The sequence below is a fragment of the Rhizophagus irregularis genome, chromosome 2 (assembly GCF_026210795.1).
Source record: "Rhizophagus irregularis chromosome 2, complete sequence".
Classification (NCBI taxonomy): Eukaryota; Fungi; Glomeromycota; class Glomeromycetes; order Glomerales; family Glomeraceae; genus Rhizophagus; species Rhizophagus irregularis.
The window spans coordinates 2,966,351-2,985,794 of NC_089430.1; the positions used below are offsets into that span (position 1 = coordinate 2,966,351).

The following is a 19,444-nucleotide window of genomic DNA, read 5'->3' on the forward strand; positions in this document are numbered from 1 at the left end:
CATTTGAGCGTTTCTTTGATTTAATTCTTCGTATTATATGAGCTTTGGTATAACTAAAGGTATAAACCTTATTATATCACGCAGTTTAATTATAGAAAGAAGAAATATTACGCATATACTACGTCAAATGTCAAATTCGAACGGCAGGACTTTGGATAATTTAACAAAGTCTTTTATTTTTATTAAGCGTTTACCTGTTGATGAAGCAACTTCTTCACCTGAAACCATTCCGATTGAGTCGCAAAGGATCTCACGTACTGTTAAAAAGGCCGCCTTTACTTATGTTGTTCCTGAGCCAGTAAAAGAACCTAAATTACTCGCTATAGCAGAAAAAGTTGCTAAAGAAATATTGGACTTAGAAATAAATAATTGGTCTGAGGAACAAAAAGAGAAATTCTTGGAAATTGTCAGTGGAAATCGAATTGTTGAAGGAACTTTTCCCTGGTCTCACTGTTATGGTGGGCATCAATTTGGATTTTTTGTCGGGCAGTAAGTTTTATCTTGTATTTCAATAAAATATGATTTTTAACTAATCTAACACTATTTGCCTCAAAGACTCGGAGACGGACGCGTAATATCTCTATGTAAGATTAGATTTATTGTTTATCCGACAATATTGAAAATAATCTAATCGATTTATATTTTTTATGTTTGAATTTAGTTGAAACAATTAATTCCAAACAAGAAAGATGGGAATTGCAATTAAAAGGTATTTAATATATTGTCATTTACATTATTACGTTCCAAATTTTTCTAATACGATCTTCGTCACGTTGAAGGCGTTGGAAAGACTCCGTTTTCTAGAGCAGCTGATGGACTTGCTGTTTTGAGATCATCTGTTAGAGAATTTCTCTGCTCGGAAGGTTTGAATCATATGATTTGTTTTTTTTTCTTGTTTTCATTTACTCATAAAATTTAATTTAACAGCGATGGCTGCATTGGGTGTCCCCACATCAAGAGTTCTCTCAATCGTGCACACACCAAAACGCATGGTACAACGTGAAATTCTCGAAACTGGTTCTATTGTATGCAGATTAGCGCCATCGTGGATAAGATTTGGAAGTTTTGAGATATTTTTTTATCGAATGGAAAGAAAACAATCAAGAGCTTTAGCCGATTTTGTTGTTGAAGAAGTTTACGGCTATAAAGCCTTAGAAAATACAGATCAGAAATATGGAAATCGTTATGGTAGATTATTTAATGAAATTTCAAGACGAACGGCAAAGATGGTTGCTTATTGGCAGGCAGTTGGATTTTGTCATGGTGTCATGAATACGGATAACATGTCAATTTTAGGTAATCTTTATTTAATATATTTTATTGTTTTTTTAAATATTATAATTAACAATATGTATATTTTAGGGTTGACAATTGATTATGGACCTTTCGGATTTTTGGATATTTATGATCCAAATTGGATTTGTAACCATTCAGACTATGAGGGTAGATATTCATTCAGAAATCAGCCCACTGCCTGCATTTGGAATCTGCTAAAATTGAGTCATGCTTTTCAAGAATTAATTGGAGCTGAAAATGAAGTAGATAAACAGTGGTTCTTAGATGGGAATTATCCCTTTGACATTGATGAGGATAAACTTTTGAAGAAAAATGAAATTATCCAGAGAGGCAAAGAAGTAATTGATTTGATATTGGGAGAATTTCAAGAAGTATTCTTGGAAGAATATGTGAAGATAATGATAAAAGTAAGCAATGTTGAATTTGGTTTGTGACGTTATGTTTTACATCATGTATGTCGTATCAAATAATTGATATGTATGTGTTTGTTATAGAAATTAGGATTTAAAACATCACAATCAACAGATTTAGAAAATATTATTACTCCACTCCTTAATCTTCTTGCAAAGCATTTAGTTGATTATCATCATTTTTTCCGATCATTATGCTCATTCCGAACTACATCATCAAATTACCCATTAAATTCCATTCAAAATCTCTTTAAAAGATCACATAATTTAGATCAAGCATTGTCAGATTTTAATTCATGGTTCGGAATATATAAACAAAGATTATTATCCGAAGAATCAGATGACATTAGTAGATCAATTAAAATGAAACAAATTAATCCTAAATTTGTGTTGAGAAATTGGGTTGCTGAGGAAGTAATTGAAAGAGTTGAAAAAGGAGATAAAGAAGTATTGAAGAGAGTGTTAAGAATGTGTGAAAACCCTTACAAAGAATGGGGTGCAGATGCTGGTGAATTTCAGAAAGAAGAGGCATATTTTTGTGATGAAGTTCCAAATGTAAGTATTAGTATTTTTTGAATTATATAAAATCAACTTATTACTAATAATGTATATTTCCTTTTAATAGTGGGGTTTAGGAATTCAATGTTCTTGTAGTTCATGAGATTTGTTTTTTTTATGCATACACTCATTTATTATTCATTCATTTATTTATTTAAAACACACTTTAACAAACTAATGTTTTATACTGATAAAATGTATATTAGTATATAAAATAATTAATAATCGATATTATTTAGGCATTAAATTTTAATAAAGTATTAAAAGATGAAAATAATATAAGTAATATAATGTATTAAATGCAATAAATAAATATAAAGTAGACAAATAAAAAAATTTTTTTTTTTTACGTGAGATTTTAGAGTTATTTAAATAACTCCTATAATTAGATAAGAAATAAATTAACCCTTTTTGCTAAACATATTGTGTTTTTGTACTGTGATATTTTGTTTGTTACACTTTTTTTTTATGTGAAATGATATTATTGATAATTTAAATTTTTTCAGAAATAAAAGTTTGTAATATTTGACCATCCTCGAGTGAAATATCATGTAATTTCGTTCTATCATCAAACATACGACCTAAAAAGAAAAATCTAATATTGAACCTTTTAATATCAATATTTTGGTCCGTACATAATTTTACTTTTAAAGTAGCAATAGTATCCAATTTTGGATTATAATTAATTTTAACATCTCTTGTACTTGTTGATAATCTTATTGTAAAAGTGTGTCCTGGACCAACAATTTCTTGTTCAGCAAGTAATTTAGTATCAAGGTTTTCAACACGTTGTGATGTACCTTCATCATAATTATTGTCCGTAATAAGATTTGTCGGATCAACGATACAATATATGGGTATAACATATCTATTTCCAAGTTCATCATAACAACCATCAGATAAATTTCCCGTTGGTATAGTAATATTTGCAGAATCAATAATAGCTTGAGATAAAGTCAAATCTTCTGATTCACATGAACATCGAAGAGCTTGCCAAATTTCCAAACGACCCTTAAAATAAAAAAAAAAATTAAAACTTTTGTCCTAAATTCCATGATATTTCATTATCATTTATCATTCTTACTTCATAACTAGGTGCAGTATCCCAAAACGCGTCACGTTGTCGTTTTAAATTATATATAGTTATTGGAGAATCCGCTGTCCATGTTATGCCTTTTTTAATGAGTGGCCTATTACCTATAATTTAAAAATAAATATTACTCAATAATAAGAATTATAAACAATGTATCTAATCTATGGTTTTTTTGAAAAATAAATAATTTGGAATAATTATAGGTCATTGATAACAATTGAGATAGTATTGATAGGATTCCACAATCAACAAATTTGGGAAAATTTATTTACAAAACATTTATTATTTTAAAGAAGCATCGATTTCTATTCATTCAATTAATAATATCTGTTAAATTTTTTTCTATAAATATTTTTCCTAATATTCAAAACCGATTTTGAGTGGTCACCCCAATATCATCTGATTATTGAGTTGTCCAATTTATCTTTATAATCTCACCTCCTCTAGGAATAGGGTTACCATCGGCCCCTTCTTGCCTGAGAGAATCATCATCATTTCTTGAGGAACAACAACCCATAAGTTTCTAATGGAAATTTTTGATGACTTAATTTGACTAGAATGAAAAGAAAATATAATATATATATTAAATGTCAAAAGTCGCGTAAAAAAAGTATCCGTAACGCGTTCCAAAATGTAAAAATAGATTAAATGTGATAAAGTATTTGTTTATGCTTTGTTTTTTAAAGAAAAACAATTAATAATGGAAAGAACGGCTCTAAATGTGACGCTTTCAAGCAAAAGAACGAATCAAATGGTCAAAAGATAAATTATTCGAACTAAAAAAGAGTTAATAATTTTAAATAATGAAGTAAATTAGTATCAATAAAAGAATAAAATTATTTTTTGTGTTCAAGATTATTTAAAAAAAAAAAGAAAGTAAGAAAGAGAACATTTTCAGTTGAATTTCATAATGCGATACATGTGTCGTGTAACTAATATAATTATATCGATTGGCTAAAAATATAGGAGGTTATTTTTTTTGACGTTTGTCAAATGACGATTATCGATAATAGATCAATTCCCATGAATAGATTTTCGTTTAACCTTGAACTTTAAGTTAATTTTTGCTGATATCAGATATCTCGGTATGTATGTATATATTGCCTGATTTTCTTTTAAAAAAAAAAAATTTTTTCGCGGTAACAATCAACACCTTCGTTCTTCGGACCAAACAAAAAAATTATTGTATTTATTAATTTGTTTATTTTGCCTTTTCTATAAATATAATGGAATAAATTTTGTTTGTTAATTTTGGTTTAAATTCTTTTTTTTTAGCATTTGGTCTTTTCTTTTTTGAATTTAGTATTGTATAGGTAAGAAATGAAAGGGAAGACTATACTCCATATATACAAAGCATTACTTAATGATATTTTAATGAATAGACTTACTATTAGTGTAAAATATATGTTCCCTTTTGAGGCTCAAAATATCTTTTTTCACTCATCAGAAAATGTATAGACTTAATGCTATCACTCGACCAAGAACTTTCTTGAGTAATAATCGAATTGCGGTGCGTGCTGCTAAAATTAGTCCCCCTTTAACATATAAAGGTAAGACTATTTATTACTTAAATATAACAAAATTTTAAAAATTTTTTTTTTTTATAAAATTAACCTTTTTTTAACAATTAGGAGTTCGTCTTTATTCTGATGCTCATGAAAGTGAAACTTTTGAAGAATTTACTGAACGTTATGTTAAATTCTTTGAAGGAGTTGATGATCGTTTTGAATTATCGAGAGGTTTAAACAATTGTTTTGCTCATGATTTAGTACCAGCTCCATCTGTCATTGAAGCTTCACTTAGAGCTGCTAGACGTGTAAATGATTTTTCAACTGCTGTTAGAGTTTTTGAAGGTTTGAAACAAAAAGTTGAAAATGATGGTCAATATAAACAATATTTGGAAGAATTGAAGCCAATTAAAGAAGAATTGGGTATTTTGACCAAAGAAGAATTAGGTCTTTAAAAAAAATATATATATTATATATTTATTTGGTGAGTATTTGAATTCTCTCTCTTTTTTTTTATTTTTTTAATTGTACAAATAATGTGAGAATTTTAATTTAGGATTAAATCTTATGTATATAAAAAAGAAATAAATGATGATATTTATTTTATGATTTTTACAAGTGATTTTTTAATAATTATATTGATTTAACATCCTAAAAGTAGGTTATATCAGAGCATATAATTTTTCATATTAATAAATTATATGTTTCACCAATGATATTGGTTAGTAATAAGTTTGTATGATAAAAATAAAGTTCTTCTTAAGTAGGAAATTAAATTATTAATTATCATAACATAAATATTTTACAACCTATAAAAGGAAGTAGAATTAAATTAGTAAAAAGTTCTTATCGTCGAATTTTAAGAGTTAAGAAAAAAATTTTTTTTTTTCAAATTTCAACTATCTTTATTTTATTATAAATGAACAAAAATCATCATTTTTTTTTTTTGGCATATATGTGTGTTCTTTTCTTTTTAATATACATAATCAATAATTACAATATTATTTTTTTCTGGGCGTTAATGATTAAATAAAGATTGCAAGTTTAAAACAAAAATTAAAAAAAAACCAAAAAGTTCGTTCCTAAAGAAATGATAATAATAATTAAACATCTAATTTTTATTTTAGTCATCTAGTTCATCTTGATCTTTGTTATCAAGTTTACGTTGTTGAACTTTTTTCGCTTTAGTATTAGCTATGACACCAAAAACAAATCTAATATAAAAAATTAAAAATAAATGAATTATTAATTACTTGTGATAAAACAAAAAGCGTAAATGAGAAGACTTACCCAACAAGATTAAAAAATGGTACCCATAACTGTGGAGGCAAGAATCTTTGAGCGAAACCCATTGCCATTGGTGAAACGATCCAACTCATCTTCATAATAGGCCATAAAGACTTTCTAACCGTTTTTCTTATTTGAGCTGGATCATTTATACCTCCGATGACTGCCATGGCAATTAAATATACTGAATAAGAGGAAATTAAATTATCGTGAGTAAATACAAAAACCGATCAAAAGTTATCAATTTATCACATAATAAGAATTGACATAATCGCGAAAAAAAAACATACCTGTATTTTGAATCGGAGTGATGATTAATTGAGATGTAAGAATTTGCATCAATTTGGAACTATCACCGGTACGATTTTTAAATAATTTATTAAGCATCTCAAAAAGTAAATGGTTAAGAGGTCCACTTACCAAGAAACCTAGAATGTTTTTAAATGATCAATCAAAATAATAATAATAATAATAAAATAAAATAAAATAAAATAGTATTTTCTCAATTATATTTAATACTCAATTAAGCAAAAATACACACCATACAAGGCCATTTTTAAGATTTTTTCATCAATAAGATTACTTTGGTCTATTTCTTTGGCTTTTCCCTTTCTTCTCCTACTTGTTCCGCTTAACTCCTGAGCAACAAATTCTTGAAGACCCGATAACACCCCTGAAGTTATTGCTTTTGTTCTTAAAGGGTTTGTATGTAATTGTTGAAGGTAAAGTGCCAACAAATACGATGGAAAAGATTGAGACTTTTCTTTAATAGGAACAGGTTTCGACTGTGCAGTCATATTTATTATTATATATTAAAAAAAAGACGAAAATGAGAAAAAATGAAAGGAATGGCGTTATTATATGATGATGGTCATTTCATCGGCAGATCAACTGATTGTAACACAATTTATGGAGATCATAAACGTTTTTTCTTAAAGATTATTTTTATTATTAATAATGTAAAATAGTAAATAGTATGAATAGTATGAATTTATCGATATCTTTACATCCAATCGATTACGTAATCCTAAAACCAGTTTTAAGATTACTTGCTTTGGATTTTATATAGTACTATACTAAAAAAGTTAAAAAAATCAAATCTCCCATGGTATCATAACCGTAAGGTGTTAAATGAATACCATCAGGTTGATAATACGTTGAGTTATTAGGAATTTTACTTGCTATATCAAACGGTGTTACTTTAGGATCTGTATAGTTTCTATAAAAAAAAGTATATTATTTAAATTATAATAACGATATAAAAATGTAAAAATTTATACACATTGTGTCAATTCTAACCTTATCAAATCATTTATTTGAAGTCTTGTCGGTTCATGCTCATCCTAAACATAATAAATATATACATAAGAAAGTAAAAAGATTAAAGTGTTAAGATACGAACGTTTTTTAAAGATTTTCATAATAATAACTTACATTATTAAAATCTAGAATAGTTAAAGCTAATACATTTGCACCACTACTTTCACAAATAAGATAAAGATTTTTTAATGCAGCAAATATTTTATCAGATTTATAGCGGTTAAAACAATCATTTGTCCCTAAAAATAAGAGGAGAAATTAAAAAAATTTATTATAAAATAGAATTAAATATATTTCAACAAGGCCATAAATGTTATTGTTTTCAGCAAATGTTTGTTCTTTATGCAATGTATTCTAGAAGTGATCCAGTCATCCAGTTACAAAATATTAAATAATGCTGAGTATATAGAATTCAACAAGGCTAAACAAATAACAAAATGTGAAAAAAAAAATTTTCGCGAGAAAAAAAAATCTCGTTACCTCCTAATATGACAACCCAATCGAAAGATTTTCCCTTTGCAGCTTGTTGCTTTAAAGATTCACGAAGACGTCTTTCGAATCTTCCATCTACTACGCGATCTCCTGATTGTCCGTTTACAACTATCTATATTTTTTAGTTTAAGCCAAAGAAAGGTTTATTATGCGAAAAAAAAGACATTTAGACATTTAAAAATTTTTTTATTTTACGTCAGCTTGTATTGAAGCTTTCTCAAAATCTTTCTTCAGTTGAATCGCATAAGGATGATATGTTTGATTGCGCTGAGTATATCCTACTGTCAAAGAATCTCCTAATAAAAGGATTGAAACTTGAGAAACAACAATCGCAACGTTTAACAAAATGAATAATAAAATATACTTAAATGAATTCATTGTGATTTTCTAGATTCACTTTTTTTCTATACAGCATATGTTTATAAATAAAATAATAAAATTGGCTAACTTATGATACTCCCATTTTGGGTTTCTTTCACTTTATTATATCAGTCAACCATTAACTTAAATTCGCGTTTTTATTTTCACTTTATTCTATTAATATGGAAGAATCGGATTAAAAAACCATTAACTTAAATTCGCGTTTTTTTTTAATTTCTTTTCACTTTATTCCATTAATATGAAAAGCATCGGATTAAAAAGGTTCACCAACTATTAACTTAAATTCGCGTTTTTTTAATTCCTTTTCACCTTGCTCCGTTCATATGAAAAGAATAAGGTTCGCCAATCATTAACTTAAATTCGCGTTTTTTTTTTTAGTTAAAAAAAAAATTTTAGCCCCCGTAGCGCCCCGTATTTTTGTATTACATACATTAATCTCAGATTCTCGGATCGAAGATCACATAAAAGTAACTTTATCCGATATGTAAAAAAAAAAAAGTTATATATCCTTAATATTCTTATTTTAATTTTTAAAAGAACTTAAACTTATTTATGATGTCTACAAATATTACTTGGCATGAAGGACAAGTAACTCGTTCAGAACGAGAAAATTTACTTAAACAAAAAGGTTTAACGATTTGGTTTACCGGACTTTCCGCTTCTGGTAAATCAACTTTAGCAAGTGTTCTAGAACAACATTTATTACATTTAGGTATATCTAGTTATAGACTTGATGGTGATAATATTAGATTTGGATTGAATAAAAATTTAGGCTTTGGTCCGGATGATCGTACTGAGAATATTCGTAGAATTGCAGAAGTAAGTTAAATAATATTTTAAATTTCTTTTACAGTCAATGTTAATTACGTAAGTTTAACTAAAATCCAAATAATAAATAATTGGACTTATAAAAAATGCCAACACTGTTTATTAATTTACTTATAAATTCATTATTCTTAATATTGAATTAGGTTGCAAAACTTTTTGCGGATTCTACAACAATTGCGTTGACTTCTTTTATTTCACCATATAAAGCTGATCGTGATTCTGCAAGAAAATTGCATGAAGATAATGGTATCCCATTTATCGAGGTTTTTGTTGATGCACCTCTAGAAGTTGTTGAACAACGTGATCCAAAAGGTTTATATAAAAAAGCAAAAGCCGGGGAAATCAAGGGTATTTATTTTTTATTCATATTTTACATAAAATTCATAAAGTCATTGAATAGGATAAACAATTAAATTGTATTTATAGAATTTACCGGTATTTCTTCTCCATATGAACCACCAACATCTCCTGAGTTACATATTCAAACTGATAAAACTACAATAGAAGAAAGTGTAAAGGTATGGTTCTTTTATATATTTAATATATGCAAAATTAATTAATTAAATAATATTTTTTATTTTTTTATTTTTTTTTAATTTTTTATTAACAGATTTTAGTGAATTATCTAAAGGAAAAAAAATATATTTCTACATTATAAATAATTATGTAAAATGCTAAATCTCAATAAATCAAGTTTTTTTAATGATTTAAAAAGCGTATAACAAATGTTTATATAAAAAAAAGTTCAAAATTTTCAATTGTTAATTTAAAAAATAAATATGATATTTAACGTCTCCATCAAGGAGACGATAATCTTTTTTTACGTCTATATATGAATCTGTCAAATTATTGTAACGAATATTATTTTACATCTTAACTCCAGACATCTTCTTGATATCTTCCTTTGCTTCTTAAATCTTTAACATAATTTGTTGCACTAGTTTCATCCATTCCGCCACATGATTGAGCAAGTTGACCAAGGGCCGTATTAACGTCACGTGCCATATTTTTGGCATCACTGTAGTTAAAAATTAATTTGTATTTAGTAATCAAACTTTTTGATCGCACGAAAAAAAAATTATTATGATATATGATACCATACCCGCATACATAGAAATAACCACCAAGATTATGAATCAAATGCCAAATATGTGAACCATTCTCATGAAATTTATGTTGTACATATACTTTTTGTGACTAATAACAAAAACAAATATAATTTAGTAATCAAGAAGAAAAATTTTTTTAAATATAAATAAAATTCCTTTATTAAAAAATAGCATACCTGTTCTCTTGAGAATGCTGTTATTAATTTTCCACTTTCACCGAGAGTGGCAAATAATTCGGTAAATTCATTTTGATATAAAAAGTCCTCATCCCGTTTTCGACAACCGAAAAACAATACTGTTTCGCCGACTTCCTCTCCTTGAGCCTTAACAAGTGCTCTCTCGATAACGAATCCTCGAAAAGGTGCTACACCAGTGCCAGGGCCAACCATTACAACAGGAAGTTTTGAATTTTTGGGTAATTTGAAATTAGTATGCCTAACATGTAAAGGCATCTTAATCAAGTTGGTTCCCTCATCATAATATTTATTTCTTGGTCCAGAATATAAATAGGATGGTGATGTTTCTGGATGTTGAATATTTCTTAATTTACGATGAACTTGCAGTATATAATTTGTTGCAAGACCGTATACTTTCCTTTGAGGGGTTGTTTTGGGATTATAGGATAATATGGAGGCAGTAACATGAATTGTCTTTGGTGTAGATTTTGAAGAGCTTGAAATTGAATAATATCTGGGCTGTACTCTTGGGAGGATTTCAACAACAAATTCTAGAGGGATAGAATCTAAAGGTTTTCCATTTGGAGAAATAGACTCCAAAAGTTCACCTAAGGAAAGGTGAGCATCAGAGACTTCAATTCTATAAGATTCTTTGTCTGAACCCAAATTAGTGAGCCTAGCTTTGCCTTCTTCCGTTGACACAAAGGTAGCTAGGGTGGCAATAGATTGGCGAGAAATTGGAGCATGAATATCAAGATAATATCTGAAAATAGTAGCATAAGTTGCTGGAACTGGGAATGTATATTTCTTAGTTGTCGATGCTAAAAAGATTTTTTTTTAAAAAAAAAAATCATTATTTAATAAATATTGTAAATACATTAATAATTGCTTTTGAAAAATAACAAATTATAGTTATGTTCATACTTACGATCAATACTTTCAACCGAGACGATAGTGTCTCTCTTTTCCCAAATACCCAATATTTTAAGTAATCTCTCAACATCTTGTTCGGCATTCATGGGCCAAACAGCAACGTGATCACCAGTCTCATATTCAAGACCAGATCCGCTAATGTCAAATTCCATATGAACGCAGTTACGATCTGTCATATTAGTATTGAAGAGCTCATGAGTAGCAACAATTGGAGAGAAATAAGGATTTCTTGCATCATAAGTTGGACGACTAAATAAGGAAAACATTGAATTAGTAAGCAAAATAAATATATATTTACTTAATCAGTTTCATAAATACTTACATTCCATTAACCATCAAAGCTTGTCCACTATATTCACCGTGAAAAATTTTATTGCTGTCACAAGATTCCAATTCGGTAATTTTATAAGCAGCAACATGGTCTCTATAAATGTAATAGTAAAATAAATATGTTATAACAACAGTGAAATTAAATCAAAATTTTTTAAAATGGATTTCTGATTACGTACCCATCTTTAGCTTCACTTTGATCTACTTGCATAGCATCACAAACAGCTTTCCACATATCATCTTTCCAGCCGAGGAAATCTTCTTCTAAACTGCCATCATCATCACCTTCACCACGTTCACCAATTCTAGTAGCACCAAATTCAGTTAATTTATTATCAATCATTCTGCCGACCGCGTTAAAGTGTTCATATGTTTTATTTCCCAAAGCAAACACGACATAACGAAGAGAAGATAAAGGTTTTTCTTCTACTGGTATTCCTGCCGAAAATTCAGGTGATTCAGAAGTGATCAATTCCCAAAAATCAACAGCATCATCGGTAGGTTCACCTTCACCTATTTTATTAGTAAATTATTTCAATTAGTGATTTTTGATCGATAAATAAATCGTATAAAAATCCAATAAATTTGATGTATTACCATATGTAGCCATCAAGAAAAAGGCAACGCAGTCTAATGGAAATTTATCGAGAAGAGCCATGTTACAATCTTCAACGTCAACAGTCATAGTTTTGAGACCAAATTTTTGTTGACCTTCCTTTGCAAGACGAGAAGCATAATCTTCTGCAGTCCCAGTTTGAGATCCATAGAATAGAATGACGTTCTTATCCTAAATTTCAATAAGTATGAATTTAATATATATGTTACCGGTCAAAATCATTGCAAAAAATTAAATGAACTTACAGTTTCTTTCATCCTCTTGATGAAATCTTTATCTTTCTTTGGTGGACCAGTTATAGGTTTAGGTATAGTAGTCGATACTGGCTGCTGAGGAGTGGCAATTTTGCTATTATTTCCGAATATCGTATCTTTATAAAGATATAAAATAGCCATAACTCCAGCAGTAAGTAGAAAAACGAGATCAAAAGTATCAATCATTGGCTCATCAGCCTGTACGGTTAATGTCTCGGTTAATATGTTATCACTCATGTTGAGTTATTTAGATCTTACAAAAATTAGTAAAATTTATATATGTATAAATAGATTTTAATAATATTTTGTTCGGTATATAATTCTATGTTGACAAGTGTCAAGAGAAAAAATTAAGATTATAATATAAAAATTTTAAATTCAGTGTACTTTATTAGAAAAAAAATTTAAATTTGCATCCTTTTTATATATTTACAAACGGTCGATCTCCCGGGTCGAATTTCTCCGAACTTCCGAATTCCGAATGGATCATTCAAAAATGACGACATCTAATTTTAGTAACAACTTTCATTTAAAATGATTTAAACTATCATTATATTACCCCTAATGATAAATAAACAGTATAAACGCAAATCCACTCCAAGAAATTAGTTCTTTTGTCTTTTTCTTTTTGTTACACAAGTAATTATAGATTTAAAGAGTTCGAAACAACTTTAAAACTAAGGATTCCATAAATGGTTTTGGAGGCCACTATGAAAATCCAAAATTTGTTAAGAGATTTCTTTAAATGGAAAATATTTTGTGGCAAATACTCCGATTAACCAAATTTTGAACAATCCTCGGAATTTGTATTGGTTCTTGCAGACAAAACTTCCCATAGAAGGAAAAAAAGCCATTGTCGTTATCATACTTATTTATAGCAAAACAAACCAAAAAATTTCCTACAGTAACACCAGTTGCCATGCGAATACAGCATTAATTCGAATTCATATGAAAGATAAACAACTATTATTCCAGTTAAAGAAATGTTAGTACGACAAGTACGACAGAATTTTGACGACATTTTCTAAAGAAATAAATTTGTGTATTTGTTAAATTGTTAATTATCATAACATTAATTATAGATCATTCTTTGACAGCTTGGCTTAGTTTAATGGCTTATTAAGATACTTAAGAATCTTAAATTTGTAATAAAAAATAATTTATTAATAATTTTTAGAAAATAGAATTATCCAATTTTCTACATGGAATTCGGCAAATCAATATCTATATATGTCGTAATAGTGGTTAATAAATTATTAATTATTATTGATTATGATCATGCATATCATGCATAATGAAGTGATGAACCATAAAAGCCATGTCATGTTGTCGATCTGCCTATCATAATGGTCAAAAATCAATCCGTATACTAACCTCATGGATACTAGTTTTTGCATGTCATGTGATCGGAAATCTCTAAAAGCCACTGGCGCCACTAGAGTAAAAATACGGAAATGCGGGATAATCCGGTCCGAATAACGGATCGAAATCGAATATTTCCGTTATATTTCGTGGAATTTGTGCCGCAAAATATAAAATATAACAATTTCCATAATCTCGTCAAAGTTCGTTATGATTTCATATTTTCCTTTTTTTATCCCTTTAATTCCGGGAGTTTGAACAACAATTTGGAGTGAAATTAGAAAGAATTTTCCGATTAGGCCAGGAGTTAATGAATAAATCACCTCCTCTTAGGTTGTGACTCCTTATGTTGACAAAATTAATTTTACCTAATTTGTTATTATTGATCTACAAATTTGGAGATTAAGATCATCAACTTACCCGAGTTTTCTTCGTAAAAAATTACATATTCTTTGTCTTTTTTTTTGGTTCTTTATTGTGTTCTTAAATTTGGTAAGTCTACACATATTAAAACCGGTTCTCGGACATTTACGGTCATGACTGTAGTTTTTTCACATCGTATGATCATTATATACTCCTGTGACTTTCCTTCATAACGTCATACTTAAAGAAATTTCATATAACTTCAAATTCTCTTTTACTCACTTAAAATGGAAACGACGCAATATTAATAAGGATTCCTTTAAAAATTATACTCGCTCAACTAATAGACTTGAAACAAATAGTAATACCCGACAAAATTTTCATATAACAACCGAGGTTGATCTCATTTGAATCCACAATCCCGATTCCCGATACTCCTCATTTATGTTCTAATGACACCTCCTGGATAAGGTGGACATCAATAAATTCAACAAGGCGCGAGCGCATATTATACATAAAATCATGTGCGCAAATCTTAAAATCATGTGCGAATGTACCGCTTATTCAAATTTAAAAAAGGATATACGCAAAAACATTTTTTATCTGCTTTTTACAAAATTATAATAAGAGCGCAAAAAAATTTCATTTATTACTATAATATAAAATTTACATGTCCTGCCCGCTAAAAATGTTTATTTACAATTCATTAATAAAAATTACTTTTCACTCTTGAGAATTTATTGTATTTTGCATCCGCCTTGCTTTTAAATTAATCCAATTATCGTACAGTACAAAACGCCAAAACTTCTATAATATAAAATCTAAAATCTTTGAATAAAATCTAGTAAAAAGAATTGTACCCTACTTGTAAAAAGGAATCAATTTACAAAATAAAAAAAAGTCTCAATTTATTTGCTTATATAAGCATAATAAGCCAATCATAATTCAGAATCGAATGATCACGTGATTTTATTTACGTTTTGTCTTTTTTATAATAAAAAAACAATGCACAACTATTAATTATCAATTAATGCAATTAATGATAAAATACAAAATTTTATATACTGTAGTCTCAAATTTGTAATTTCATAATAAAATTATCACTACTTTAATATAACTTATTCATGCCTGTAATTTTTCTGATGGTTTATTTTTACACGGTTTTGGTAAACAAGACCGACAACAACTTAATCCTGACAAGTCAAAATCCTGACAAATCATTATACCGACAAGTTGATTATTCTGACAATTTTAGACCACGTTTAAACTAAATATTACATATTGCAACAAATTATTTTATTAGAACACTCACAAAATTGTCGATATAATGACTTATCAGGATTTTGGATTGTCGAGATTTTGTTATCTCTTATTGACATGTTAATACCAATAAACCGGAGTTCCAATTTCAATATATATATATACCAATGGTCATTTTTTACTAAATACGGTAGTTTTTTTTAGAGTATAACCTTTCACAATTGAGTCTACAGAGGATGCAGAGTATAATTTACTGGCTAATACTATATAATTATGCTAATTTTATGCAATACTACAAAACTCTATAGTATAGTAACATAATATAGTATTTTAATTATTTTATGATTTGCGCAGAGTTTACTTCATCATAATTGAATTTAAGTCATCCGAAATTTGACCACTAACATTACAGTATTAATGTGCTGATATGTGTTACATGAAAAAATTTAAAAAAATTTTCAAGTATTTCAAGAACAGTATTTTCGGATATATTCTTAGATATTTTAATATTTGTTATACTGTATAGTACGATGTAATATTTATCTGAGTATTCGAAAATTTGATATGTATACTCAGCAAAAAATACAGGTTTTTGCAGTTCATAATTTTGCGGAATCAAACCAAAATCACGCTATACTGAACTCAGCTAGGCAAGTAGACTCAATTGTAAAAGGAATTACCGTTTTTTTTAGTATAAAAATGTAATTTATCGCTATTATTAGAGATGCAAACTATGCTCAGCTCTGGCAGTCTGGTACGATCTTATGTTAGTCGTGCAAGTGACTGTCAACTGTCGAGATTTTTGATCAGATACCCTTTTATACTCTTTCTCATCACTGGACATGAGATAAAAGAGTTATTCACGTGTCGCATAAATATCATGATTTTCCGTGAAAATCGTTGATATTCATGACTCCCTGTGAATTAATTATTACTTATAAAAAATTAGCCGACAGTTAGAAAGTTCTCAATTTTTTATTATGAAATTTTGTCACACCTATTTTATTGTTGAGTGTAGAGGTTTTGCACTGTATGCTTTTTCAAAGTCAAAATCTTCTATATCAGGACCATTGATTAAAATCATTAAATGTTTATGTGCAAAGCTTTGTTTTAATTAAATTTTGGTGCGAAAAAATGATCTTAGAAAATTTTTGTAAAAATATGCACGTATAGAGTAAATTTCACATTCTAATGTTTTTATTATCCGCGAAGGACTACTAGATAAATTTGTAGTACCGGTTTAACCCATGTATTTTTCCTTTCATCTACGTCACTATAATTTAGCCCCTACTTATTTCCTTTTATGTTTTGTATCACATTTTTTGTAACGCTTTATTTTTAGACATTTTGTAATACTTTAAGCGTATTAAGCGACGGACCCTCAACGGTCCTAAACTCCTAATATAATGGACTTTGGTTAACACATTTAGATTTTCTTATTGTTATTCTTTTCCTTCTTTTCCATTTCTAAACTACTTAATAAACTGTGGATGCAATTGAATAGTTTTTTAGTAGATATAGTTACCCGGTGCAAACTTAACTCATTTTTAAATTACGTCCATACGTCTTTATATGACAACTAGTATCGTTCTTATACGATCACGTGCTATTTTCTTATACGATCAAATTATGCAACAATATGCACTCCTTTTTATGTATCTTCTTTTACAAGAGTATAGAGTATAAACACAAAAAGAATTTTTTTGCAAAGACATTATTAATAAATAGACTTATAATACTTTAAATATTTATGAATATATATATATATACACAATATATATATAAAATTAATTTTTTATTTTTAATATTTATATCAAAACATTATTATATATTGTAAAACTTGATAAAATATTGTAAAAAATAAATAAATATTAACAAATAAGAGAACAAAATTTGATTTTAACAAGTTGTTTATTTATATCAATTATCGCGCGGGACAAGAAGGTAATTTTTACATATATGATCGTACAAGAAAATAACATCTGATGGTCCACATATTGTTGCATAATTTGATCGTATAAGAAAATAGCGTATAAGAACGATACGACATATGACTTATCTAATTGCGTCACAGTTGCAAATGTATCGTTCTTATACGATCAGCTGCTATGTTCTTATACGACGTATATGTCACATAATATAGGTCGTATAAGATAGTATGTCGTACACGTATAAGAACAATACATTTGCGTCACAGTTACGTTTAATAATGTCATCGAACCATTATTGAATAAATTAAATGCCAAAGTCGATTTTAAAAAAGCAGTTTACCATCCATAATATAACCTTAGACCGTTTTAAAAATTGTTATGAGTGGTTGAAGTATTATGTCAGAGTAGTATTACATACTGAGGGAATTAGTAGCAGAGTTATAATTAGTTAATCATATGCCATGATGATTATCATAGGGAGAAATAAAAAGGAGGTTCCGGACACTTGAAGATTAGCGCTCCTAAATGAATATCCTACTAGTATGACGAAACCTACTCTTAATTTTTCACAAGATCAGTCCATATGCCCACTTTAAGGTTTCCCGAATCATGCATTTATTTGCCAGCCCAATAAGGAGTGCATCGATTAGTTGATGATCTTTATATATTATACATAATACGTATTTGTTTTGATTTTCAAATTCCTGGTAATATCATAAACTAAAAAAAGAAAAAAGTTGTTTACCTTTAATCCTTGCATACAAGTTATCTTTTTGATCTTACTACTAGGAATCAATGTGAACAAAGATTCTTTTCTGAATTATTATAGAAAACCTTTAATTTTTTCAATATATCACTTGCATGAGATCAACAGTTTATTTTTAGATAAAAGTATATCTTCACATTATCTTACTCTTCATTTTTTCATTTTTCATGATTTTCACTCACTTCTGTTGTGATAATTATATTATCCCAAAAGAAGAATGGAATTAATGCATAATTTAATTAACACATATTGTTTAAAAAGCCTTGGCAGGTATAAGATCAGCTATGAGTACACAAAGGGTAAAATAAAAAAGGTCGTTACTATTTTAATTTTTACTATTTTTGATTTTTTTTGATATTTTTAACTGATATGTATGTAAAATTAATTGATTAACGAAAAATTTTCCGATTTATTTTAATTTGTTTTCTTCCAATTACAGTCAGGTTCTGATCATACCATTTTTTTTTTATTTTTTTAGTAAATTTCTTGGTAAATCAAATTTAACATGACAAGGTTTTAATATTAATCTCAATTTTTACTTCAAATTACAAAGACAATATTTTTTTTACAAACAAAAAAAAAAGTTTCTTCTTGTTTAATTAAATTTAATAAGAATATAGGAACAAAAAAAATCCAGTAAATAATTAATGGTTGGTTACTTTGTTCTTTGTTTCGTTTGGGCACTAATCAAATTATATATAATATAAATAAATTCCATAATTCATAACTTGTGGCTTAGACACAACCCGAAAGTAAACCGTAGTTCGCCCGATGAATAAATTATAAATTATTCTAATTGGAGTATAGCTTTCCTCGGTGAAATCCAAATACAGATTTGGAATAATTAGCTGAATTAGAATTGTTAAAAAAGTCATACGAAATTAATTAAAATGTAAATAAAAAAAAAAAGATTTCTTGGCATTCCCTACATTTATGGTAATGTAGTTTAATGATCTTCCCCAAACAAAGTTGATCTACGTCACACTTAAGATATTCTCCTTTTAAATTTATTAGTATAAAATATCCATATTTGGCTAAATTTATTAATTATTAATAATTTTTGATCATGGTGCCAATTTATTTTTAGAAAGTCTTTTTTTTTTGAATGTAATTTACTCGTAATATAGATATCCTGTTTTCCTATATAAGTTAATAATACTTGGCATGCAGT

The 19,444-nt window shown here is 27.9% G+C and overlaps 7 protein-coding genes across 7 annotated transcripts; 3 read left to right on the forward strand and 4 right to left on the reverse strand.

Moving 5' to 3' along the window:
* Positions 1-127: 127 nt before the first annotated feature.
* On the forward strand, positions 128-2,534 carry OCT59_012002 (uncharacterized protein; the record flags this gene model as incomplete). Its single annotated transcript, XM_025312983.2, has 8 exons — positions 128-489; positions 556-584; positions 662-709; positions 780-863; positions 928-1,296; positions 1,363-1,703; positions 1,791-2,261; positions 2,332-2,534. 8 exons carry the CDS (start codon positions 128-130, stop codon positions 2,365-2,367), a joined length of 1,740 nt encoding a protein of 579 aa, XP_025188464.2. The 3' UTR covers positions 2,368-2,534.
* Positions 2,382-4,257, reverse strand: OCT59_012003 (uncharacterized protein). The gene is made up of 3 exons (XM_025312984.2): positions 3,796-4,257; positions 3,349-3,461; positions 2,382-3,275 (listed from the first exon to the last, which is right to left on the reverse strand). The coding sequence occupies exons 1-3, from the start codon at positions 3,872-3,874 to the stop codon at positions 2,757-2,759; spliced, it is 711 nt and encodes a 236-aa protein (XP_025188465.1). The 5' UTR covers positions 3,875-4,257; the 3' UTR covers positions 2,382-2,756.
* Positions 4,258-4,423: 166 nt separating this feature from the next.
* Positions 4,424-5,479, forward strand: OCT59_012004 (uncharacterized protein). Its single transcript, XM_025312985.2, has 4 exons — positions 4,424-4,542; positions 4,633-4,670; positions 4,805-4,907; positions 4,989-5,479. Exons 3-4 carry the CDS (start codon positions 4,808-4,810, stop codon positions 5,318-5,320), a joined length of 432 nt encoding a protein of 143 aa, XP_025188466.1. The 5' UTR covers positions 4,424-4,542; positions 4,633-4,670; positions 4,805-4,807; the 3' UTR covers positions 5,321-5,479.
* A 272-nt stretch (positions 5,480-5,751) lies between these two features.
* Positions 5,752-6,981, reverse strand: OCT59_012005 (uncharacterized protein). Its single transcript, XM_025312986.2, has 4 exons — positions 6,694-6,981; positions 6,443-6,580; positions 6,156-6,336; positions 5,752-6,079 (listed from the first exon to the last, which is right to left on the reverse strand). The coding sequence occupies exons 1-4, from the start codon at positions 6,947-6,949 to the stop codon at positions 5,989-5,991; spliced, it is 666 nt and encodes a 221-aa protein (XP_025188467.1). The 5' UTR covers positions 6,950-6,981; the 3' UTR covers positions 5,752-5,988.
* Positions 6,982-7,223: 242 nt separating this feature from the next.
* On the reverse strand, positions 7,224-8,342 carry OCT59_012006 (uncharacterized protein; the record flags this gene model as incomplete). The annotated part of the gene is made up of 5 exons (XM_025329942.2): positions 7,224-7,371; positions 7,452-7,495; positions 7,587-7,711; positions 7,953-8,076; positions 8,160-8,342. The coding sequence occupies 5 exons, from the start codon at positions 8,340-8,342 to the stop codon at positions 7,224-7,226; spliced, it is 624 nt and encodes a 207-aa protein (XP_025188468.1).
* Positions 8,343-8,800: 458 nt separating this feature from the next.
* OCT59_012007 (uncharacterized protein) lies at positions 8,801-9,892 on the forward strand. The gene is made up of 4 exons (XM_025329847.2): positions 8,801-9,164; positions 9,317-9,521; positions 9,600-9,691; positions 9,784-9,892. The coding sequence occupies exons 1-4, from the start codon at positions 8,898-8,900 to the stop codon at positions 9,829-9,831; spliced, it is 612 nt and encodes a 203-aa protein (XP_025188469.1). The 5' UTR covers positions 8,801-8,897; the 3' UTR covers positions 9,832-9,892.
* Positions 9,729-12,828, reverse strand: OCT59_012008 (uncharacterized protein; the record flags this gene model as incomplete). Its single annotated transcript, XM_025312987.2, has 8 exons — positions 9,729-10,191; positions 10,276-10,370; positions 10,459-11,279; positions 11,387-11,640; positions 11,714-11,815; positions 11,901-12,234; positions 12,319-12,508; positions 12,583-12,828. The coding sequence occupies 8 exons, from the start codon at positions 12,826-12,828 to the stop codon at positions 10,047-10,049; spliced, it is 2,187 nt and encodes a 728-aa protein (XP_025188470.1). The 3' UTR covers positions 9,729-10,046.
* Between the last annotated feature and the right edge of the window lie 6,616 nt (positions 12,829-19,444).